Source organism: Malaya genurostris, chromosome 2 (assembly GCF_030247185.1).
Source record: "Malaya genurostris strain Urasoe2022 chromosome 2, Malgen_1.1, whole genome shotgun sequence".
NCBI lineage: Eukaryota > Metazoa > Arthropoda > Insecta > Diptera > Culicidae > Malaya > Malaya genurostris.
The window spans coordinates 47450987-47477121 of record NC_080571.1 but is presented as its reverse complement, the minus strand read 5'-3'; the positions used below and the strand labels follow the sequence as shown (position 1 = coordinate 47477121).

General features: G+C 36.8%; 2 protein-coding genes across 3 annotated transcripts in view; both read left to right on the top strand.

Moving 5' to 3' along the window:
- The first annotated feature begins 4241 nt into the window (after window positions 1–4241).
- On the top strand, window positions 4242–6495 carry LOC131431183 (inhibitor of growth protein 1). Its single transcript, XM_058596745.1, has 3 exons — window positions 4242–4906; window positions 4966–5686; window positions 5778–6495. The coding sequence occupies exons 1-3, from the start codon at window positions 4464–4466 to the stop codon at window positions 5982–5984; spliced, it is 1371 nt and encodes a 456-aa protein (XP_058452728.1). The 5' UTR covers window positions 4242–4463; the 3' UTR covers window positions 5985–6495.
- A 16451-nt stretch (window positions 6496–22946) lies between these two features.
- Window positions 22947–26135, top strand: part of LOC131429556 (antitrypsin) — a 56875-nt gene continuing 53686 nt past the window's right edge. Inside the window, exons 1-2 of one of the 2 annotated variants that reach the window (XM_058593759.1) lie at window positions 22950–23084; window positions 23417–23522. In XM_058593759.1, the coding sequence (XP_058449742.1) occupies window positions 23504–23522 (19 nt within the window). In that variant the 5' untranslated portion in view covers window positions 22950–23084; window positions 23417–23503. Of the gene's footprint in view, window positions 23523–26135 lie in introns of both variants that reach the window. The other variant, XM_058593758.1, reaches the window with a different exon arrangement.

The following is a 26135-nucleotide window of genomic DNA, read 5'->3' as shown; positions in this document are numbered from 1 at the left end:
ACAAAATTTCAATGAAAAGCATCTATGGTTGATTATTCATGGTTGCAAAAACCGGATCTAGAAACAGCTATGAAAACAACATATTCTTGTATTCTCATGGTCTGAGTAAATTCTACTCAAATCCATACTCGAATTTAAACCTATTGATCCAGTTTATGAATTGGAGTAATCGTAACTCAAACCATGAGTTTTGTTCAAAGAGCATGGAATGAGCAATGAATTCGATAGTCCCATGACAGAAGGCCTAACTGCAAATGAGATCCTCTATTTGTTTACCCTCTTTTTTATTATTACGGAAGATTATGATTTTAACTTGAATGTTTTGAGAAGAGTAAGGTGTCAAATACAAAATAATCTGGTAAATTGTGAAAGAAACAGTAAACAAAGAGAAACTGTTAACAGAAACAATCGTCTTGGGACTATCGAATTAATTGCTCATTCCACGCTTTTTGAACAAAACTTAGTGTGAAAGTTTAGGCGAGTACTTAGTGTGAAAGTTAGTCGAGTTACGCCATTTAATCACACTCCAGGTAGAGGAATGAATGATGCTGACTTCTAGCAAATTTCAACAGTTTATACTGGACTTCTAAGAAGAACTGATTATTTACTAGTTCAGTATAACCTAAAAGCTTGAAGGTTTAAATTTATATATTCAGTTATATAGTTCTAAGAAAAAGTGTTCTGTACATTGCAGAAACTTTATGTTTGCCTAGCAGTTTATGATGAACTGCTAGGTAACATAACAGTTCAACATAAACTGTTTTACATCCCGCTTGCACGTGTCTAGCAGATGTCCCCGCAGACGCCTGGCAACGTCTGTCAGAAGGTTTTCCCGGAATGCTGACAGAATTCCGACAAGAGTCTGGAAACAATGCAACAACCACTTCAGGCAGAGAATTTCGCCCAGCGGTTATTAACGGTTCTGTTTCTCCCGGATTCTTTCCATACAAGACTGGTAGAACCGTTTTGAATCGGTTCTAGATTTTAGCGCTATTTTTTCCATTGGAAGTATGAATAAAGGGTAATAACATTGCTTTTGCACTACCAAACATGCAAAGCTTCTCTCAATAAACCAACTATTTCGTATCATTTAGCTGGTCTCAAGACTCATTTTATTTTTGGATGCAGGATTGACGAATATCAAATGAAGTCGAACAAAGGAAAAGAAGGAAGAGCGATCTTGCAAGATGTGACGTGGCGAGTGAATGACGCAATTTCGCCTGCAAAATTTTGACAGCTGTCTGAATTTTGCCAGGTTTCTGCCGGCTGCAAGAATTTCTCACAAGCGGGATATTGTTTTGTGTTCATCAGGAAATTAGGTTTTTTACCGTCACTGCTAACCTCAATCGGATGAACATTATTTGACAGCCCAGCAGTACTGTTTGTAAACAGAAATTTCTTTTGTTTGTTTATTGACAAATTGGATCAGACCATTTACGGTCCGTATCGCCTAAATAAAATTTTAAAACAGTTGTTCACGATTGAATACGGTTCGTTTTTGATATTTATTAAATGAAAGTGACTAGTTGCAAAGTGTAAAGATGATTGTTTTAGATGTGCTCTTCGATTTTTGTTTAAGCTTGTTTGTAAACAGTACCGCTGAACTGTCAAGGATGAATACTTGTTCATTTGTGTCGTCACGATAAAAAACCTAATATATTGGCCGCCCATTTTTCACAAGGTTCGCCGTTAATTTTTCACCGGGCATCAGTGTTGCCAGGTTGCCAGATTTATCTGGCGAATGTCACATTTTTCTCGCTCCACCAGACACTGTAACTAACCAGATCTTTAGACAGATTTTACTAATTTTACCAGATTTCACAAATTTTCCCAGTTTTTGTCAGATCTTGCCAGATTTTTGCGGGCTTTACCCTTTATACGAAAAGTTATGAGACCTAATTTTGCTCACTGAAAATGAAGTCCGCTCAAAATTTCCTTGCATATAGAAGACCCAGATAAATTTTTGAGTTAGAGACAGATTTTTGAAAACATAACATGGCAACTCTGCCGGGCATAGCAATCATTGCTGTCAACTGTTTTTTTTTCCAAAAATCTGTAATTGGCGAAAGGTAATAAGTTATTGCCCTTCATATATACTAATCATGGAAAATGTTATTGCCAATAACAATGCTTTCTCACTACCAAACATACTCATATTTCAATCTAATTTACCTCGTCTCAAGATTCGTTTTTTTGTAAGTACATGCGGGATTGACGAAAATTAAATGAAGTCGAATAAAAAAATGAAAAAAGAAGGAGTGAAACAAGCAACCACATACGGCGAGATAATAACGCAATTTCGTCTGGACAATTTTGACAGCAGCCGGAATGCAGCTAGCCTTCTGACGGTTGCCAGAATTACTCACAAGCGGGATGCATCTAAAAGAAAACCGTAATTTAGAGTTCATACCATCTAATTTGGGTATTGTGATTTTCAGCGAGGCATAGAATGCGACGGAATCGCCACAGAATAGTGAAATAATAAGCGTCAGAATCACAGGTTCCACATTAGGATCTCTGACAGCTCACTTACAACCACAAATGCAAATGAGATTGGTTTGTTTTCATCAGGAAACGCATGCATTAAACACGATTCAGACGATCAATCAACTTCCGTCGACGTCCAGATTATTTTTATTAATTTTTTTAGCCGAATATTGCTCACGTATTCGACGTTCAAATGTTCCGTGAATTTGACGTAGTGTCCTTTCATATGAATTGCTTACAATTAACGTTGTTGTTCCGTAATCGTTCCATGCAGGTGATAGTCGATTGATGCTGCGTGTGAATCGCTTTTACATATTGTTTTGTTTTCATCAGGAAACGTGTTGGCCACCCATTTTTCAGTAGGGCCGCCGTTCATTTTTCACCGGGCATAGAAACCTCAATTGCAGATTGCTGCGTGTGAATCGCTTTTACATATTGTTTTGTTTTCATCAGGAAACGTGTTGGCCACCCATTTTTCAGTAGGGCCGCCGTTCATTTTTCACCGGGCATAGAAACCTCAATTGCAGATTTGCAAGTAAATTTTCCGATTTCTTATGTAAGCAGATTCTGCAGTTTTGCAAACTTTTTATTTTTTCAAACTTTTATACACAATTGTCAAAATTATAAAATTTAACACTTGCATTGGACGATTTCTAGTACGCAGGCTTGAAAATTTTACCTGGCATCTCTGTCTGAAGTTGTACAGTTATTTCAACCCCTTCGCTGTATATTGTACTGAAGTTTACAGCATTTTTATATCAAGTATTAGAGCGGATAGAGAAATAAATCGTCTGGTGGATTGAAGGCAATTACAGATTAAATGGTAATATTGTCTAGCGACAAGCATTATTTGTTTGTTCACCAAAAGCATCAACAAGTTGTATCTGTCGAAGATGACTGAATTTTTAGAGTACACGATTTTCTATTTTTTATAGTAGTTTATTTTTATAGTTATTATTGATAATGTTTCGAGTGAAGCACGAGGTTTGGAAGACAACGACATCGATTAATACAAAGTGTCATTGTATAATTATTCTGATAATAAAAACATTGGTCATTTAACGATCAATTTGAATAAAATATTTATCTGCTTTATGGTCTCGAATGGGTTGAATCGATGCGTACGACAGTTTCGCTATCTTTGCGGCATTTTGTCACTATCTTGTCGCATCGCAATCTTTGTTAACCGCCAGTGAAAATTACAATAATGTATTAAATATATCAAAAGTTATCCACCCCTTTGTTGTCGATAGTCTGAAATACCTTTTCGAACAGGATGTTAGTAGATTCTCACTGACCGTTATCATACAGAAACGTGTTATAGAAACGGATTCATGAAATTAATGTTTTGGATTGAAACATTATTCCTACCCTCGAACGAATCGCTGCCAGCTAGGGAGAAATCAGTTTTCACTTCGGCAACACCATCGCATGGCATCACATTGAACATTTTAAGAATTAAATATCTAAAGATATATCAAACGGCATTTTCGTACTGTTGTTCTGTTTTTGTTCAATAAAAAAAAGTTATTCTAGCGTTGCACAGAGTACCAATTTATAATGTGGAGAATGACTATCCTTTCAAAGTGTAATCATGTTAAAGAGTGCCAGGTCTGAAAAGTTTCGATCTACTACTTCACTTATTCGAATAACACATATCCAAAAACCCCTCGTTCCAGCAACGAAGTACTAAACTTTTGATGATATCATGAAGCTGTCAAACTTTTCTAAACTGGTGTGCGTGGCATCGAAAAGCTATCAAAAAAAAGCGAGCGTAGAAAAAGGAACGCAAAGAAAATAGCAAGAAAACGGAATTATAAGAAAAATACGATTTTTGATTGTAACTTGCAGTAACTGGCTACGGATTTGTTCTGTGAAATTTGCTGAATTTGAAGTTATTCGTGATAGTGCTAAGTTCGTACTTCACGGTGTGTTCGAGCGTCGTGCGGACTTCGAATGAGCGTACTGGCGAAACAATGATAAGCCAGGTAACCGTGGAAGCGCATCATTCGGCCACCTACGTGGAAAATTATTTGGACTCGGTTGAGAACCTTCCGGACGATGTCCAGCGACACTTGTCCCGGATACGGGAGATCGACGTGTTGTATCGGAATCACCTACGTGATGTGAGCGTCTATTACGACCAGTGGAGCAGCATGAATGGGTCACTGGGCCAATTGAATGGTGGTAGTGGTGGTGGTGGAGGAGGTGCTGGCAGTGATTCCTCACAGCCATCAGTGACAGAACCGAGTAACGCTTCCAGAAGGGCCATGGCTCGCATTCAGCAAGGTCTGATAGCAGCCCAGGAATTGGGGGACGAGAAGTTGCAGGTTGTACAGCTTCTGCAGGATCTGATTGACCACAAGACGCGACAATTGGATCAGGATTTCAAGAATTTGGGAAGTGATTTCTTTTCGAGGTAATTTCTTTGTTGCTTTGTGGAAAGACTGTCGAAACTTAATTTGCTGTTGTTTCCAGGTTGGATTATAATCGAGAAGAGAAGCTGACCGAAGGGCAGCAGAAAGAAATTCGTTCCAACAGTCCGGGGTCGTCGTGTTCTCCAAACAATGTCAATTCATCTCCAGCCGCTTTTCAATTGTCGACGGGAAATGGTCAATGTATCAGCACAGTTGGCACCAACGGTGGAAATGGAACGTTGGCAAACTCTGGCAATGGAAGCTTCTCAACAAACAGTGGCACAGAAAATGGCAATAATGGAAGTGGTTCCGGTGGAAACGCGACGGGAAGTACAGGCAATGGTGCCAGTGGGAATTCAAACACTGGAACGGCGGAGCGCGGATCGAAACGAGCACGAAGGACACGAAATGAGCAAAACAGTGGTAGCGCCAACGGTTCCAGCACACCGAATTCCAGCTCCGGGATGCACATACCGATGGAAATTGATTCGATCGATACAAGCCATGTCAAGCAGGAAATCGGAAGCAGTAGCGGTGTGGGACAGGCTTCCGGTAGTGGTGCCACAGGAAGTGGCAGTGGTAAAGGCGCCTCAGGTCAGTCTAGTGGTGGTGGTGGTGCCGGCGGTAGCGGCGGTGGCCAAGGCAAAAAAGGTAGCGCAGGCTCGGGGAAAAAGAAAAAACGAAAGACCGGTCGGGGACAGGCACGGGAAGCCCGCGAGGACACACCACCACCCGAGGAAACCATCGATCCGGATGAGCCGACGTATTGCTTGTGTGATCAGGTAAGTGCAGATTTTGGTTTTTCCAAAAAGAAATCACATTTTTTTTGCTAGGAGAATCATAAATAAATAACGAATGATTACCCATTTCCAGATCTCCTTCGGCGAGATGATCCTCTGTGATAACGATCTGTGCCCGATCGAGTGGTTCCACTTCAGCTGCGTCGCTCTGATGTCCAAACCGAAGGGTAAATGGTTCTGTCCCAACTGTCGCGGCGATCGGCCGAATGTGATGAAACCGAAGGCGCAATTTCTGAAGGAACTCGAACGCTACAACAAGGAAAAAGAGGAGAAAACCTAAAAAATTGTTTATAATAGTTTTTCCCGGGTAAATCTAGCTTTGGGTTTTTATTTGATCAGTTTTTATTTTCTGTTTGCTGCCCGGAAAGAAAAGGTCGCAGAATTGTCTGCGATTCCAACAGATTTTCGGTGCGGAAATCGAATCGCCGTTTTTTTCGCGACAAGATATTAGAATTTCCGACACATTCATTATCTCTTCTAAATTTTACTAAACCGAACCTTTCTACTAGTGCGTAGCAGAATATTTTTAAGCCTAAGACGATACTTTCTGTGAGGTTTATTTCCTTACTTCCAAGGATGGAGGTGGCCACTTGATACTATTTATGTTTTACATTCTAAAGTTTGCAGTTGAAAAATAAGAGATAGTTTTTAACGGAATGTATTTTTCTCATGCGAGACGAAACCCATCTGGCAGTGAGAAATGAAACAAAAACAAAAAACCACAAAAATTTACAAACGTGTATTGTATTGCGGAAAAAATAAGAAATAAAATAATTTGACTTAACATTCTGCGCGAGGCTACACTAATTTCGAACTGTCAAGCAGGAGAAAGATTCGACGATACGAAGAAGTAATAGTAAGTAAAATGGCCAATCCACCGGAGGGAGGGTGACATGAATATCCGAAATCACATTGCCAGGCTCATTTGTCTGCGCTACCCCCGCTCGTATCGGGCCAAAATGTTTAAAATTGAAACAAAACACCTAAGCAGTGCCTTCGGAACTGTACGAAATCAAATGCGCTGCGTTCCCACCAGCATGCAAAAGAACCGGAAAGTTTCGCGGGATTTGCATTCATTCCGTTTGTCTTCGTTACGTGCTGCTCAGCTCTTTACCTCGCGAGGTGCACCTTTAGTACCTACCTTTGGAATTAACGTTTCGGTTATGCTTTCTTTTCGTTTCGTTGCTTCACTGGATATTATTTCACGTGTATTTCTCTGTTGATGATGAAGAAGTTTGCATTTTTTTTTTCTTCGGCTAATGTTCGCTGCGGACAATCAGGTTTGGGTTTTTTTTATAGGTTTGAAGGTGGCTGCTGGTGGTGAATGCTGGAAATGATGGCGTGTTTGAATGAATAGGATTACCTGGTAAATAAAACATTAGTACAACTGAATAGTGAGAGTTGTAGCCGATGGAGGGACGGCAGTGGAAAAATCTGCTCTCAAATGTCCGTTGTTTTGAAAAATATGTTATCGCTACGTAGCACAAGTTTATCATACACCAGCTAAATTCGTGTATCTTAGATAACCGAGTTGGATCGCAGATCTAGACCCTAAAGCGTGATATTTTCACTTGTGAGAGCATTATGATTGTTTTTCTGATGATGTCCGCCGCTCGTTTCCGGTAAATAGTAAACTTAACCGGCTAGGGTTGCCACCTACTAGGATTCATCCCTCGTCCGGAGCAATTTTATTTGGAGAAAAAAAGATCCTGAATTTAAATATAGTTATTAATCAAACTTTCCGATTTATCAAATCATGCAATACTTGAGTTATAATTCCTGAAGCTGGAGACGGAACTGAGTGCTAATGATACCTTATTATTCACGCTTTGTTTGGAATGTATATAACTAAGTATAGATCTAATTACTAGAAAGTTATCACTGCGTTGGAGACGCGCATTGTTTTATCTAAGTGACCTAATGTTTCGATTAACAACAATATTTCAGCTTATGAATAATCTGCTTTTTGGTGAGCAGTAAACACTTATTATCTGCACACTTAAAACTTAATTTTGATCTCGGCGAAAAAAAAATGCTGAAAACGAACGCAAAGCGATATTTTACTGAAAGATTATTTAAGATAGCTTTTTCCAAAATTCTCGGTTTATTATTTCCGATTTCTCGGCTATTCAAAATGTTATACTGATATTCGGTTTTGTAAATTACCGTACCAGCAATTGGTCGTTTTTTCCGAAATCAGCAAATTAATTATATCAACTTACCGAAATCTCGGTAAATAACTTTTAGACAACCGAAATTTGGTGATTCATCAAAGTAGCCATTTTTCTACAGTGCAAAACTGATGATTTAAATAAGTACATGTGTTCATATGTCGAATTGGTTGCACATAAAAATTGAATCCGAATATAGTGATATGTTTCGTGATATTAGGAACAAATTTTGTTCAATTTTCGACGATTATTCGTGACAAGAAATCCCCCAGAGCATTCTTACGGAATAAAGATTCTCGCAACGCTAATCTACTGCATGAAACTGGTCGGACTTCGTTATGATCTATTCCTTTAAATATTCAATGTTTTACTGAGCCATTACTTTCTTTGTAGCCGAAATCTGATTTTCTGCGGAAAATCGAATTGTGTTCTCTACTGTAAATAACATGGAAGTGCATCCATTCTACGGCGTATATGATTGGCAAAATTTTCTGCATCGGACATATTTTTTTTATATTTTACATTTCCTAGCCTATTAGTTCCAACAGCCAACATAATGTTGAAATAAATAAATTAATGATAACGAGTTTTAACTGGAATGTTTATTTTGTATTTAAAATTTTATTTTAATTAATTGCCTAAAATCTCGGCTTTTGCTCACATGCTTGAAAACCGATAATTTCGGTAATTTGTTCCAAAAGCGACGAAGATCTTGGTAATTTATAGTTTTCTCGAAACCAAAAATTGCGGTAAAAGCAAAATACCGAGAATTACAGTTGTTTTAATATTTACCGAGACGATTGCCGAGCACTCGGCAGTTCAAATTTCGGCAAAGTTTTGCCGAGATTCGGGAAAAAAATCTAAGTGTTTGGTTCTACAATGGAACGGACGCTTTACGTAACATATACGTTGTTCAAACATAGACCGTATGCATTCGTTCAGATGCTAAGAGAGGAATAGCACAAATATATGTTATACTTCATTTCGATAGAACGATTCAAAATCAATAATTCAATTCTTCATTCAAATTCGTTTTTTGAAATCGAAATGCATTGATCAAAATTTAGATTTCTCCAATAAGTCCGTTTTCAAGTCATCTCGCATTGTTTGCCCTACACACTTATTTTCGGATTTTCAGTTCGGTAATGTTTTAGCGGAAAAAATCATCACTTTGATTTAAATAACCGAATTGTCCGCTATTCTTATAAAAATTGTCGGTTGTCTAAAATACATGTACCGAATACTTGGTAATTTTGTACCGAACAGTTTGCACTTCGAAATAATTCGGTAAATTTGATAGAAATAGTACGAAACGATCAGCAGTTTATCAACTTTTAACGATTCGTTCGGTAAAAATTGCCGAATCCAATTGTTATACGCACTGATTGCGGTACGTTCAGCTGAGTAAAAGTCGGTAAAAATATTACTGAGTTCGGTAAACAAAATTAGGTGTGTAAAATCTTTACTGAATGAAAAAAAATCTTTCAAAATTTCAGTAAAACATCGTCTTTGTTGTAAAGAGAAGTAGTGGAATGTAAACTTTGTTTTTAAATACCGACGACACGACCAGGCACTCCGAAGAAAAATTGCATTAAAACATGTCCGTGAGCGATTTACCACAGACTAACAGACATGACAGTATGAGTAAATTCTTATAAAAATAATTTTTCGTAATGCACTAGTTCCACCTATATTGTACTGCGCGAACTATTTACTATCGGTACACCCCTTGTGTTACGTAAAAGTTTTTTTACTAGTTGGTTTCCCCTCGTTTGTCAACACCGATCAGCTGCTTGCAGGGATGCCTGATTTCATCAAAATTGTTGAAAATGAATCGTCACAATAAATTATTGGATTACGTTGATAATATATTTAACTTTTTCGCGATGTTGGAAGGTAACCATTTATTTGACTCAACGTTGTTTATCTAGACTATTTTTTAATGTGTTGGTAGTTTTCACCCGAAATTAAGTCACAGACTAACAGACAGGACACTCAAATTAGATTCTTCAATCATTTTAACGGTCATTTCGAATATTCCTTTATTTGGGACAGTGCGCACATGTGTCATGATGGCGCCACGTTACCCTATCAAAAACATCCTGTCTGTCATCTAGACTGTGTTTTTTTTTTTTTCATTTACCAACAGAGTGGCCATTCATACTAGAGGCGTGCAAAACAGCTCATTTTAGTGAACAGCTCCGAACCGATCAGCTCACCAAAGTGAATCGATTCGATGTATCAGCTCATCAGCTCTTTTAGTTTGAACTTAAATTTCATTTTGTGCGCCGTTTTTCTTATGCACCGGTTTTCTTTCATATGCATGATCGAAATTGACTCATTGATTCGCAATGATGCAATGAATGCAATGCGAATTAATTTATCTTTAATTGATGTCGACTAAATTGAATCTCTTAAAGCCGAAGATCCGATCAGCTCGTAGCGTGTTCCTTTCGTCATAATGCAGTGAACTGGGTAGCAAATGAGTGAGCTGATGAGCTGCGGTTCTTTTGAAAAGAGCTGTGAGCTGTCAGCTCACTTCAATGATTCGATTCACTGGAACAGCTCAGGAGCGAATTGCCCATCTCTAATTCATACAGAATTACCTGTAATGTATTGATTTGTATACGTCCATGCGAATTTCATGCAGGATACAGATTTAATACATATTGCCAAAACTATTTACATAATTGTGCCTACTTCTCATCCTCCAACGCAAGACAAAATCGAACCCGTTTTGGTACATTATTTACTTGCTTCTGGTCTGCCGCCACTTAATTTCGGGTGAAAACTACCAACACAATAAAAAATAGTCTAGATGAACAACGTTGAGTCAAATAAATGGTTACCTTCCAACATCGCGAAAAAGTTAAATATATTATCAACGTAATCCAATAATTTATTGTGACGATTCATTTTCAAATATTTTGATGAAATTAGGCATCCCTGCAAGCAGCTGATCGGTGTTGACAAACGAGGGGAAACCAACTAGTAAAAAAACTTTTACATAACACAAGGGGTGTACAGATAGTAAATAGTTCGCGCAGTACAATATAGGTGGAGCTAGTGCATCACGAAAAATTATTTTTTATAAAAATTTACTCATACTGTCATGTCTGTTAGTCTGTGATTAAGTGGCGGCAGACCAGAAGCAAGTGAATATTGTAACAAAACGGGTTCGATTTTGTATTGCGTTGGAGGATGAGAAGTAGGCATAATTCTGTATATAGTTTTGGCAATATGTATTAAATCTGTATCCTGCATGAAATTCGCATGGACGTATACAAATCAATACATTACAGGTAATTCTGCATGAATGGCAACTCTGTTGGTAAATGAAAAAAATAAACACAGTATAGATGACAGACAGGATGTTTTTGATAGGGTAACGTGGCGCCATCATGACACATGTGAGTACTGTCCCAAATAAAGGAATATTCGAAATGACCGTTAAAATGATTGAAGAATCTAATTTGAGTGTCCTGTCTGTTAGTCTGTGGATTTACCACAGTTACCACAAATACAGCGACCCCTTGTTAATTATTAAAAAATATATTTCCAGCACACTCTTAGGGCATATTCAGGAGTGTTTTAGTTCTAGATGCATAATTTATGTCAGTTACAAAATTTAAATCTGGATTTTATAACAAGAAAAACTGGCAGCTCTAGCAGTGTTTTACTCGTGTTTCAAATATACAAAAAAAAAATAGAACGGCATCGTAGACCAGTTTTAAATTTGACAGAAGAACTGGTCGAATAAATAAAACTAGAACGGCTTGCTGGGGATATGTTTGTTTCAGTTTCAGTTATATTATAGACCACCCATATGAATCTCGCAGCTGCTGAATCTGCTCTTAGGCACACACTACAAACTCGTTGTCAAGGAGCTATTTGCAATCAAAATAAACCAACACAAACTATTCTACCATTAAGGTACGATTACATTAGCCAGTTTATCTGCACAAACTTGTGCAGTTTGACTGTATCATAGTGTAATCGGTTCGCGTTGTCTGCAAGCAGTCAAAATCGGCTTGACTGTCCATCTGTATGCAGTCAAAGTGTGCAGATTATCTGTGACAATGTAATCACAGTGTGATCATAGTCGACAGACAAACAGTTGATGACTGTACAGACAAATTTGACTTTTTCTTAAACTGTTGTGCAGAAGTTGTCTACCACAGATTCTATGACAACCAAAAACTTATTTACACGCTTGAAAATAGTTACTCAAAAATGAGTAAGATCCCACTCATCTATAGAAAAAGTGGAACAACTCTAATTTAGAGTAACTCCTTAGTTACTCAAATTTGAGTTCTTCCACTGGAAACGATTTTTGGGTAAAATCTACTCATTTACTGAGTAATGCTTTATTTGCCCATGAGCCAAAAATAGAGTAATTAGTTAAATTCTGAATGAAAATTTATTCCACATATACCAAATTTGCGTAAAATTGCTCTTTTTTTAATTGTATTGTATTAAAATATTTAGTTAATTGACACGCAATACATAAAATAATCATACTGTGTTTATTTATTATTCCGATTTTTAACTTCGAGATATCATATCAAGTGGCGATCGCTTGGAGTAGTGTGTCAAACATACATGTCAGTACTGTTCAGATACCAATCAGACACTTGTTCCTCATAAATGACACACTTGAGCATATTTGTTTCCATTCTGAAGCACAGTACGGATCCCTTCTGGACACGATAACTGCGTCGATGGCACAACCAAGAGGACAGTCTAAAAATTGTGGTTTTGCAGAAACAACACCGTTTGTATTAAGCGACTCACTCTTGAAATACGCGATCTCACTAACAAAAAATAGAACTTGTTGCTACAAGTGGTTATTACAGCTTTTAGACTGATCTTGCGAATAGTAACATAAAACGAGTTTTTACGTTAAACTCAAATTTAGAGTAAGAGTTACTCATTATTATTTATGGTAACTACTCAATTTTTGACGTTTCCATGTATAGTTCGAAAATGAGTAACTAGTACTCAAACTCTGAGTAACTTTTTCTAAGCGTGTATTTCATCCAAACACAAAGCAAAACGTTCCAGCATCAGTGTGAGAAGTGAGTACACGTGGCTTTCCCCAAGAGGGTTGGTTTCGTGATCAATTTTTTTTTCTAATGTGTAGAAACCAGATAGTAATACAAAAACCTGTTTTAATCCACCTAGTAGTGTATTGATGGCTTTCTCCTATTACTCATATTCTCACATTCTCATATATGTGGTATTCTTCGAAATAATTTTTATTGCTTCTTGAAAGAAAACAAAAAAAAAAACAATTAGCACAACAACAACCATGCAGGTACCTCTGCAACCGGTGTAAATGAGGTCGGTTCGAATGACCATCTGTTAACATGACTTACAAACTGTATTGATTTTAGTAAATCGCCATCGTATTTTAAACGACGGTTTAAATTTTAAATACTTATAATTTTAGAAATGCAAAAATGAAATTTTAAGTGAAAAATTGTGAGTGAGTTCCATTTTTGAGTTCCATTTTTATGACCACTATTTCAGAAACAGGAATTCGGGAATCAGGATAACCCAAGGCTCTTCGGATATGATGCTGCGGCTCTTTAGTTCTGTACACAAATATTGTTTATTTTACAAAAAAGTACTTAAAATCGATCGAAATCGATTAACGAGTATTAGACCCCACTTCTATCTCTCAACCACGTGTACTAACTTCTCACCGAACCGCGTTGTCAATGTCGTCATTTCCGGTCGAAATAATGAAGCTTATCGCATATTTCGTAGAATTCTTAATGGAAATTACTACTGAATTTTCCGAGCTCCTCCTTCACGATAAAGTGCAATGGATCTCCAGAAGCATAGCACTGGAACGTTTTGCTTTGTACTTGGATGAAATAATTATGAAAAATTAAATAATGAATTAATGAAAAAAGTATTTACTACTAAAAAAATGCTGAACGGTAACAGAAAATTTACCTATTTGGAATTTTTTCTAGATTTTGTAAATATGTACCGAATTTCCAATAGCTTATCATTCGTTCATTAGTTCGATAATTGAATTGATTACAAAGCGTTTAGTAATAAAATTGTGGATGTGTCAAAATCTGAACTCTGCCCCAAAGCAGACCCTGTCAGCTTAGAGCGATGTCAATCTTCAGTTCAGCAACGCCATCGCACGGCATCACATTCAACATATCATGTCAATTGTTTGGGTGCGCAGTGCTGCTGTTTTGGCGCGCACGAATTTGACATTTCTCTCCCCTATCTTCTATATACGAGATTCGATGCGGACTCATCTGAGGGCACCACGCTCGCAAAAAAGGATGTTGCCAATGATTTGTTCGGGAAATGTGAGAGCTGGATATCTTGTTAATATGATGTCTTTGCCCAAAGCGAATTCATACCTTTATACCATATTTGAAAAAACTTGGACTGGAGACAACCTTTCCAAAATTTCAACTCTTTAATTTGTCATATTTACGGAGGTAGGATGATTCTATGGATTTTCATTGCATTTGATTTTTGAATCTACCACTCCATTTAAAATTTATTGAAAATGTATTTGTTGCGTGGAAAATACTTAACAATTGCTAAACATTTTTTTTCACGCTTTCGATCTCGGTGCCACTCTGGATTTTTTAGTAATAGCAGATATACCCGTATGATGTGAGCGTTAAGACACAAACGTGTAGATAATGAACATATGATGTGAAAGAATCTCATCTTTTGTTGTTGTTATGACATCTGCTAAATATGTCAAATATACATCATAGTCATAGAACAAACAACATCGATAGAGATGATTTGGGGAAATGATTTAGTCTCCGGGCCTCAGAAAATTTCTTCAAAGTTTGAGCGATTTCTATACCTATTTTTGATATTTATAAAAAAGGTAAAAAAAAACCGGAGCACATTTATATTCCTTCTTTAATTGCTTCCAAACACAACACACCAAGCAGCAACGCAACGAACTTCCATTTGTGAGACCAGATCGATATTTTATCATAATGCAATATTCCGTGAAAAGTTCTCTGCCCCACAAACTTTCTTCCAATGTGATCACTTAGTGCAGAAAACTGCAATAAACAGCCCACTCCCTATATTTAAGTCTGTAACCAGTTTCATTTGTCTGATCAATGTAATCACAATACAGACATGTGATGTGATGTGATGTGAAGTGAAGCCACCATCAGTTCAAGGACTTGCCAGTGGATGCGGGTAGACTTACAGTAGCCCCGATATGACTCATCCATTCACCTTCTTACTATAGCTGTTACCGAAAAGCGAACAAAAAGGGTTGGGCGGATACGTAAGTAGAGTCACTTACTCGTATTCCGCGGGAATAAAAGATGCTCTTCCAACCATAATATCCAGTGCATGGATGAAGCATATCGCTATACATGCTTGAACCCGCCTGATGGTTTGTTTGAGAAGGGCGCGTCAGACTCATTTCAAACCTTCAGAAGGAAACAAGTTTCCTTCAAGTGACTTGGGCTGGCTATCCACAATCCCTCGTCCAGTCATCAATTCGTCCGATGCCCTGATGCTCCCTCCCCTTAATGCCCCCGTGCAAAATGTTTTATATTGATAAATACAATGAAACATAGTGTAATGAAATTGATATAACATAAAATGATATAATAGATTACAAAATAATATAATACAATGTCATACAATATAATATAATATATTATAAAACATGATATAAAATAACAGTCAATGTAGAGAGTCAGTTATGCTCTTCTATCTTCGCAATACTGCAGGAAGTAGAATATTTCTCTTCTAATAACAATAATAATATCCACATTTATAAAAATAATATATGTTATTATTATTGATGACAAATTAATAATAACAATCAATATAATAATGAAAATAACAACAAAAAACAATATAATATAGTACAATGAATTATATAATAAATAATAGAATAAATAAAATGATATGTTGCGATATGCTATGATATTATATTACTTGAATTTATATGTCATTTCTCATCCTCTCATTCTGCCATCAACGCATTCCATCGACCTTTTGTCACCACAGACACACGGGTAGGCATGAAACAGGAACCAGTGAGGACCAAGCTCACCTTGTGACGACCTTGATATTTAGTTGAAAGTTACTTTAAAAATGATAACTTATAAGGAAAACAAATTTATATTTTGCGCAGAGGTACGTAGTACTACTCATAATAAACCCTACAATATAATATAATATAATACAACATAATGCGATACAATATAACATAACATAATAGAAATATAATATAACATAATATAATAAAATATAATATAATATAATACAATATAATATGATATAATGCAATGCAGTATAATACCATACAACATAGTATTTAATAACATAAAATAGTGTAAGACGATAATATATGAAATAATATGCTATGATACAATATAACAGGTAATGTCGCAGTGTAAGTTACGCTCTTCTAATAATAATAATAATAATAATAATAATAATAATAATAATAATAATAATAATAAAAATAATTATAATAATAATAATAATAATAATAATAATAAAAATAATAATAATACATGATGTAATAAACAACACAATTATATGTTGTAATATACTATGATAAACACTGCACTTTAGGATAGGCTTCAACCTACAAGCCATTTCGCACCCTCTCATTCTGCTACTAACGCAGAAGGCGATAGCACCCGGTCGACGCCGTTCTATTGACCAAATGTCATCATAGACGCTCGGGGAGGCATGAGATAGGGACTTGTGAGGACTTAGTTATCTCACCATTTGACGACCCAATGTAATCACAATACAGACATGCTCAAAAAGTCTGTCACAGTCAAACATAACAACTGTCAAAGTATTGACAGTCGGCAGTCAAACTTGACTGTTGCAGTCATTTAACTGTGTATAGTGTGATCACATTGCCAGACCAAATATAAACTGCCGAAAAATTACTTGTATGTGGCAGATAAACTGTGACAGATAAACTGGCTAGTCTGATCGTAGCTTTAAGTTATACCCCGAGTCTTGTCAAATGGTTTTTTTTGGCTATAATTTTAACAGCTGGTTAAATTTTGAGGCATTTTTAGTCATGGACAAATTTTCGTTGACTTCCCGTCATGGACTTTCATTTCTTCCCAAGCATGAAAATGAAGAGGCTGTAGATAAAAACACCACCGAGTGGCAGAAAATCAACCCAACTTTCTATTGCTATTCTTTCAAAGTCCCAAGGGGGTTGGAAACTACAACAGGACCCATCATTTTAATTTCATCTGACGATCAAATAGGCGAATTCAGTTCGAAAGTATCCCCGACCACACGACCTGCCACTCGCCTATTCAAACTGTATCGTAAATATAACTACACCTTAGTAACTTGTAATGTCAAAACCGAACCGAACCGAAAATTAGCTCACGTTAGAGGCTTTGGCGAAATATACGGCTATTCATAGATAATACTTATTTACAGCTGGTGTGCATTCTGAAAGTTGAATTCTGATTGATTTATAACAGATGAGCTTTCAGATTGCAGATATATAGCTACAAGCATTTTTGGTGTTCATCATCAGGCTATTTTAATACCATTATTAGTGCTTATTGGTTACCTGGGCACTATGGAGTCTCAAGAAGTGTATGAAACATTAATAAAACCAGGATATTACTTTTTTCAAAACTACTTTTTGGCGAAAATAAGGAAAATCAGAATAGTCATTCTGGTTCTATGCACTATCATGGAGACAAAGAAAAAAAATAGGGATTGAACATCGATTGTGATATATAAATTTAAAATAATGAGAAATCACTTTACTTGGATTAACTTTGAGTATTCTGAACATAGAGTTATTTCGTTGTTTATTTTTCGTGTCTTCATAAACAGATTTTGATTGAAGGCGCAAAAAAAAATACAATTAATTAAAATTAAATTCCGCTCGGCAGTTTTAAATCATTGTGAAAGTTGCACCTTGTATCAAGTTTGTGATTTAAAGTACTTTACTCTACTGCCTTTTTATTGCTGATAGAAAAGTATTCTGGATTCATTCAATGTTTATAACATCGATTGTGACAATCATTCAAATTTCTGGTTTGCAACTAGTCACAAATAAGCTAGCATTACAAAAATTGTTACTTGGTTAACATAACCTATAAATTGAAACAATTTTGAACCAAATTTAGAAGAAGTTTTATCGCTCTATTCGACGGGTTGTAATTTCTTACATACTACCCTGTAATTTCGAAACCGGAAGCCGGATCTGGAAAAAAATATTATATCAACTTATGGAAATAGTTGACAGTGAGTTTGCAAAGATCGGTCCAGTCTTTTTTGAGAAATTGGAGTGATTTCCAGTTTGGAACACACGAACACTTTTCCGGCACTTCCAGAACCAGGAACGATAATCCGGTATACCAAAAATTAACGTATTTGGTCCTCAACTAACCATATCTGCCTAATTGTAGAATTATACGGCTACACGGATAAAAATCCATTGCCGGTACCATGATTGAAAATCATGAAATCATGAATAATGTCTATCATGAATAAAAAGTCATGGTTTCATGAGCAAAAGAATTGATATTATGAACAATAACACATCTTCCATGAAAATTTTTCATGATATCAATTATTTTGCTCATGAAATTTCATGAGAAGACATGGTTCATGATTTCATGATAAAAAAATCATGGTACCGACAATAGATTTTTACCCGTGTATTTGAATGGATTTGGCTCGGTTATCCGTGCCATGTATAAAAATACGCTCCTGAATCCTTTTTAGCAACCTGTAGTACCGGATTCGGAAGTCGTATTCGGATGAAATACGTTAGGGCAGAGCCGGTGAAACATGTAAAAGCCAGGTGGGTAATTTTTCATACCGGGGGAAACGACCCACTATTTTAAAGTACACGAAAACCTCAATTGACGCAAACTTAATTTACGTGAATTTAATTCACGCGACTTTTTTCACGCGTTTTATTTGAAATACCGCGATTTTCTATTTAATTTACGCGATGATCGCATAAAAAAGGAGTTCTTATAATGATGGAAATTTCTCTTTAAATACATATACAAAACAATCTAACATGCTTCAGGAAATTGAATATTGTGACATGTACATTAATGAATTGTTTAGTTTCAAAGAAACTAAATAAGAGCGTGGGCATCCAAGAATTATATGGAAAACAAATATTGTATATAATCGCTCTTATATAACTATTGAGAACTCGTAGTACTATTTACAAAAATTGACATACTGTGATAAGATCTGTAGAAGAACTTGCTCATTCAAAACCTCCTCGAAAAAGGCCTCAAGGTCTACCAACGTAACGGATGATCAATCCAAAAAAGTTTAGGCCTTAAGATCTACCAGTGTAACATAGTGCATTAATGAACTTATCGTTCTCGGTCTGCTGAATGCTCCTATAGATCTCAAGACCTGCTTTCACTGAAGTTCTTGGACAACTGGGAATCTACCTGGAACAGCTATAAATAGACAAGTAAGCAATGTTGTAACTACAAACAAAAAAGGCAGTAGTCGTTGTAGTTTTTGTTGTGAAACAATACTCCAAGTAGTTCTTGGATCTAGGAATATCTTTTAAGCATTTCCATAATCTCAGAACCTACTCAGAAGGTCCTCAGGCGCTAAAGCAGCGGTTCCCAAAGTGGTCGATATAGACCCCTTGGGGTCGATATCCTTTTTGCGGGGGTCGACGTAAACGAAAACTGACTATGGGGGTCGACGAGGTCTAGAAATCGTCCCCCTATTGTTTGATATAAGTTGTTTTTTGAAATACGCCAATAAAGTTGTGTTTATTTGACCATCCGTAGAAATTCGTAAGTATTTTACATCAATATTAAAAAAGCAAGAAATTGATTTTTCAAAGGAACTTGTTGATGGGGGTCTGAGGTCTAAGTTAATTTTAGTAAAGGGTCCATGACCCAAAATAGTTTGGGAACCCCTGCGCTAAAGCATCGGACGTAGTAGGATTGTTCATGTTATTTACGCTAAAATCAAATGAACTTTGAAAAACCTTTTTTACCCGAGAAACGCGATGTTAATTTACCGGCTCTGCGCGTAAATTGAGGTTCCAGTGTATTCCTTTATTCTAAAGGAAATTATATTTATCCCTTAAAAGTGCAATGTCGTTTTTTCATAATGTTTTGTTTCTATAAAACATTGCATGTAACGTAGGACTACCCAGCTAGTTTCAAAATCAATGCCAACATTTGTTTTCAATACAAAGGCAGCAGGCTTTCGTGATCTGTTTTAACTTATTCGTGTCTGCGAATTTTCGAATTTATTTCTTTGAGAATTTTGGTTCCAGGTCATCCAAAATTGAATACAACAAAACAACCGATCTTCGATCAAAATGTGGCGCGGGTTGAACGGCGCATAAATCAAATCCATGAACAGTCCAGCCGCTGATGTACATAACGCATTGATCAATAATTCCCGGGACTGACCCAGAGCTGACGTTTGTGATGTCGAACTAATCTCATTTTTCGAAAGTACCTACCTTCAGAGAACATGTGACAACATTTTTACATCAATAGCATCACAAACACTGAATATAAGTGACGTTACATATAAGCGATGTTACAAATTCATTTATGAAAAATGGAAATAACGAATTCCGTGTATTGATGAAACATTGCTTTTTAAAGGGAAAAATCAGCGCAAGCCAAGCACTAGCTTGAGAAGTATTTCTCTCACTCGGATACATTAAAAATAAAGGTTTGTGGAGTTCTGATTTTGAGCGTGGCCAAATGAAACGATCAACCGGAAAAAATAAGAAAGTTTTAATAATCGTAATGTACGAACGCAAAATGAAAGTTCGTTCGAGTAGATGTGCTGAGATGTTAGCACGTAAACTGGAAGTTCTTTTACGATCTTGTACGAAAATCTGAGCAAAAAAATCTTTTCATAATGGATACCGCATTCGCTCACAATGCGTTTGTATGAAACAATGGACGAAACATGGATCCACTATTTTTATCCGGAGTCATACCAGTATTCATACTGGAACAGTCACCCGAAAACGTAACAGGTAGCTGAACAATCATGGCGTCTGGTTTTTAGATGCTTGAGGTATCATTAACATCGACTACCTCAAGGTAGAAAGTACCTTCAAAAGTGATCATTACATTGATTTGTTGATGCATTTGATGTGCGAAATCGTAAAAAACGGCATCATATGATGAACCAAAAAATCACCGTTAACCAATACTATGCATCGTGACATAAGTCAAGGAAAATATTAAACGAATTGGGCTGCAATTTGTTTCCTCATCAACCTTATTCACAATAACCTAGCCCCCAGTGACTGCTTGTACTTTACTGATCAGAAAAAGACACGCAAGTGAAAAATATTTTACTCGAACGAGACAGTCATCACTACAACTGAAGTCTATGTTCAAGTCATTGACAAATAATTCTATAAGTATGGAGTCTATTCGATACAGAATCTTGTTTTATATGAGTAATTTTATTAAATGCGAACGAACTCATTGAATCTCAGAAATCTTATGGAAACCGTAAACTTATGTATATGAAATTGTCTTATTTGTTAAAGGAAACCATGACAATGATTTTCGTTCCTAAGTGAAGTTTCAATTATCTGAAATATTTCCAAGCAGTTTGTGTAATGATATTGAAAATCAATTAAAAATGATTGAGATAGAAATTAGATTTTCAAAACCTGTTTGTATGATATTATTTTCTGTATTTTGAATTTTCACAACGAAAACTAGTCCTACGTCAAAAGATTTTGAGTGGTTTTATTTATGTGAAAATATAGAAGCTGAGACGAGACAAGTATCTTAGTATCTTAGCTTTCACCTTATACCAAAGGAGTCGAGCTTAAACATCTGCCGAAAAAATTACGATAAAGCACTTCTACCATTTACTATTAGATTCGTCAAAGCTACCAGAAGTTGCTACTTTCTACTGCATTCTTATTTTACCGGTTCGGATAGTAAAGGGTAAAAGACCTTTATCGGTACTTTCCGGTATATCGAAGAATTGAGTGGTTTACATTGATGAGATGCTTATGCTCGGCTCTTCTGCTGGAAGGGAAAAGTTAAGTTACTAAAAGATTTCTGCTTGCTCGAATGACCCTTTGAAGTCTCATCTTCATAAATATATTGTTAAATAAAATAAAGTCTCATCTTTCTGCAATATATCTTCACATCCTTGCTCTACCTTGGGAACTAGCATTCTATAATTTGGATTTTATTTATTATTCCGAATTACAATAAAAATATTCTTATTGTTAAGAATAATACTAATATTACCGTTGTTTTTCGCTCGAAATTTCAGGTGGGTAATTACCCACCTTTGGAATTTTCGGGTGGTTAGTACTACCCACCGTACCCACCTCTTTCACCGGCCCTGCGTTAGGGTATCTGTAGAGTATTTAACATATAATTTAATATATAATCGTGATGATTGATTTAGTAGATTTGTTTTTACCGTGTAAACGGGAGGTTCCGAGAAAATACGTCTCAAAGTTTAGAGACTTCAAAGGAGTAGCTTATCGCAAATAAATTCTTAGAACTATATATCTGAATATATTTGTAGTTCGCGTTTGAAACTACTGCAATAAACAAAATAATTCGCTTTTCCATAGAGTATCCTCATTAAGTTACTAGTCTTTGGTATGAATTCAAGACATTACCTGTCGCCTAGGAACAAACGTTTATATTTTTTTTAGTTAGAGAATCTAGAGCTGCAAACTCCATTAATTACCATGTCACTTGGAAAAATCTGGACCATTCTAGCAATTTTGGTTATCCATTTCGGCATCGGTTTGATCTGCATGCGTGCTCAAAAACTGATCCCGATTTCGCACATCTTTCGCCCGCCTCACACCAAAGCTTCCACCCACCGCCGTTGGTCCCTGGCAGAGGTCGCAAGTTCCGAGCGACTCACAACAGCTCCCCACTTCGGTTCGCTTTATCCCCACAGCAGCGGTGCTCTTGCAAGCTAGCAAGTAAGCAGGCAAGCAAGCGTCGCCGTCGCCGTCGCCGTCGTTACCGCCATCACTTGATCGCCATCCATCGTCAGACAACCCCCCAGCAAAAGAAGCTCACACTCGTTCAGTCCATCGTTGGCCCTCACTGGTTCAGGTTGCACTGGCAGTGGCTCGAACACGGACAATACGTGCGCCCCGTCCCGGGTCCAGGAGGGAAGGCAGTCCCGCCGTATAAAACCAGAAACCGTTTGGCCATTAGGTAACATTCTGTTGTGTAACCTCGTTCGGATAGCATTGATCTTGAACGCCTCATCCGAGAGCACACTGTCCAGTGGCCGTTGAGCATCTCACCAGGCCAGGGAATCTTTCCAGGAGTACGAACAACGCGATACTGTTGATTGAAGAATAGTTGTGCGGAATAGTGGAAAAACAAGCGTGGCAAAGTTAAAATCCACTGACGAGTAGAGACTAGTAACGAAAAGTGGAAGTGCACTGTTTCGGTTTTTCATTCGTAATTCCTAACATATTTTTAAGTGCTTGAACGTGTTGCAATCGTGGATGTAACAAAAAGTGAGCGTTGTTTCTTTTCAGTTTGTTAATCGCGAATCGTTCGAAAACCGTTAAGTAAACAAATCGATCCGTTCGTAGATAGTGGTTAACGCCAACGACGTGGAAACTATGAGAGTTTTATTAACATGTAAGTGTCTCCAAAAATATTTCTAAACTTTTCACTTTCTAAACTTCAAACCAAAGCTATTACAAAAACCAGCGTACATGCGACCATCTAATGCAAGGTAAAATGGATAACAAATTGCTTCTTTGCTTTGCCGGTAGCACCACCATCCGGTGGCATCTGTTTCATCAGTTACATCCTATGAAACCTGTGTCAGGGTGAATTGGAATTTGAGATGTTTCAACGTCATGATGCGGCGGCACCAGGCTGTTGTTGTCAGGCTGTGCGCCACCGCCGATGGCAGGTGTCAAGTTTCCTTCACACCCAGAGCGAGCGGCTAATTGTTTCGATTAGTAGGCTGTGTTGATTTATTGACGTACATTTGATAGAAGAAAAATAAATCAGTTTGCAAACAATTTTTCGATTGGACGGTTTTTGGCAAGGTTTCGTTAAAATCATCTTTAACGAATGATTGAATGATTGCACTGTGTCAAAAAGAATTGATTATGAACTGTCAATTGACACTTCAAGAATGCATTTTATATTGAAGTTATTTAATTTATTCCTTCTTTGGCATGGATTTTCACTGAGTTAAAGTCAATGTAAAGTTAATGTGATATACAGGCTTATTTAAGATAACTCATGATTTGAGTTGCGATTACTTGATTTCATAAATAGAGCGACATGTCAAAATTTGAGCATCGGTTTGAATAAAATTTACTCTAGTGAAACCATGAGTGAAAATAATAATTCAACTGCATTTTGCTGTTTATAGCCTTGTTCGTAGCGTGCTTATTCTCGATGGATTCTTATAGAATTCAAAAGCTCAGTAATACGTCGTTTTTCATTGCCGTTTCTAAGTCCTGTTTTTTATCTTTGATGATTTCAGCTATGCCAAATGAGACAACCATTACAAATGTTTCAAAATTGTTCAATTTTGATTAAAAATATGACAAATTGAACGATTTGAAATAACTTTTTTTTGCATTTTTCTTCAGAAAAACAAATAGTTTAAACTAGGAATTCAATGTTTTTAAGTATAAGTTAATAAACGATTTTTTAGCGCAAATAACTCAGATTTTTGGACAAATTCTCTCAAGTAGTGAGGAAAATAGATTTTTTTACATTTTGAGTAAACATCAACTCAACTTTCGATAACTTCGTTCTTTAACATAAAATTGAGTATGTGAGTGGAGACACAAAATTTGACTACAGGGTCCGGCACTCGAAGTGTAACCAATTAAAAAGGCCATAAATTCAGTTTGGAAAATTATTTTTAATTAATTCAAAGTACAAAATGTGTAAAAATAATACAAAATTCAGAATCAATTCACTTTTGCTCGATATGACCACCTTTTGCCTTGACTTGATGACTTGAGAGAGCGAAGGAGTTGCTTCGTTTGGCCGAATGTGACTTGCAGGTATTTTGGCCCACTCGCGGACAATAACTTTTTTCAGCGCCTCGAGACTGGTGCATCTTTTAGTTCGGACTTTGCTCTTTAAAATGGCCCAAAGAGAATAATCCATTGGATTCGCATCTGGTGAATTCGAGAGCCATTGTGTGGACGTGATGAAGTTCGGAACGTTGTTTTTCAGCCATTCTTGGTTCACTCGAGCTTTGTGAGACGGTGCCGAGTCCTGCTGAAACGTCCATGGTCTGCCACCGAGATGTTTGTCTGCCCACGGCTTCAAAGCAACCTCCAGAATACTTTCTTGATAATATGTCGCATTTACCTTGACGCCAGGCTCGATGAAAACGATTGGAGAGCGCCCATCTGCGGTTACAGCGGCCCAAACCATTATCTGTTGCGGGTGCTGCCTCCTGGTGGCCAATCGATGACTCAAATTCTCGTATGAACGGTCGGTCAAGTAAACCCTATCGTTTTGAGAGTTTATGAATTGCTCAATTGGAAAAATTTTCTCGTCAGAAAATACAATGTTTGGAAATTAACCGCTTTCGGCCAAACGAAGCAACTCCTTCGCTCTCTCAAGTCATCAAGTCAAGGCAAAAGGTGGTCATATCGAGCAAAAGTGAATTGATTCTGAATTTTGTATCATTTTTACACATTTTGTACTTTGAATTAAGTAAAAGTAATTTTCCAAACTGAATTTATGGCCTTTTTAATTGGTTACACTTCGAGTGCCAGACCCTGTATGTGCTTTTTTTTCATGGAATTGAGATGTGTGTAACTCATTTTTTTGCCTTTCTTCATCGAAAGGTTATGCAATCACGGTAAAAACCGACTTTTAAACCGAAACCCGGAGGGCCGAGTGTCATATACCATTCGACTCAGTTCGTTGAGTCCACAAAATATCCGTATGTGTTTGTAACTTCTCTCGGAGATGGGTTGACCGATTTTCGCAAACCTAGATTCAAATGAAAGGACTTGTCGTCTTTAACACAGAATTATCGTCTTTAACACAGAATTATCGAATGTTATTTGGATCCGTTCTCCGGTTCCGAAATTATGAAATAAAATGTGTAAAAAAATGTGAAAATAAGATCACCAACTTTTCTCGGAGATGGCTTAACCGATTTTCACAATCATAAAATCAAATCGTGCGATCCAATACAAACTTCCTGAAATTTGTTTGGAACCGACTTCCGGTTTCGGAATTACGGGGTAACATGAGCAA

What these genes read in the sequence shown, in the direction of transcription:
- LOC131431183 (XM_058596745.1), top strand. Translation starts at nt 4,464, where the DNA reads ATGATAAGCCAGGTAACCGTGGAAGCGCATCATTCGGCCACCTACGTG. An exon ending in GGAAGTGATTTCTTTTCGAG is followed by an intron (nt 4,907 to 4,965) that starts GTAATTTCTTTG and finishes TGTTGTTTCCAG; the next exon opens with GTTGGATTATAATCGAGAAG. An exon ending in CGTATTGCTTGTGTGATCAG is followed by an intron (nt 5,687 to 5,777) that starts GTAAGTGCAGAT and finishes ACCCATTTCCAG; the next exon opens with ATCTCCTTCGGCGAGATGAT.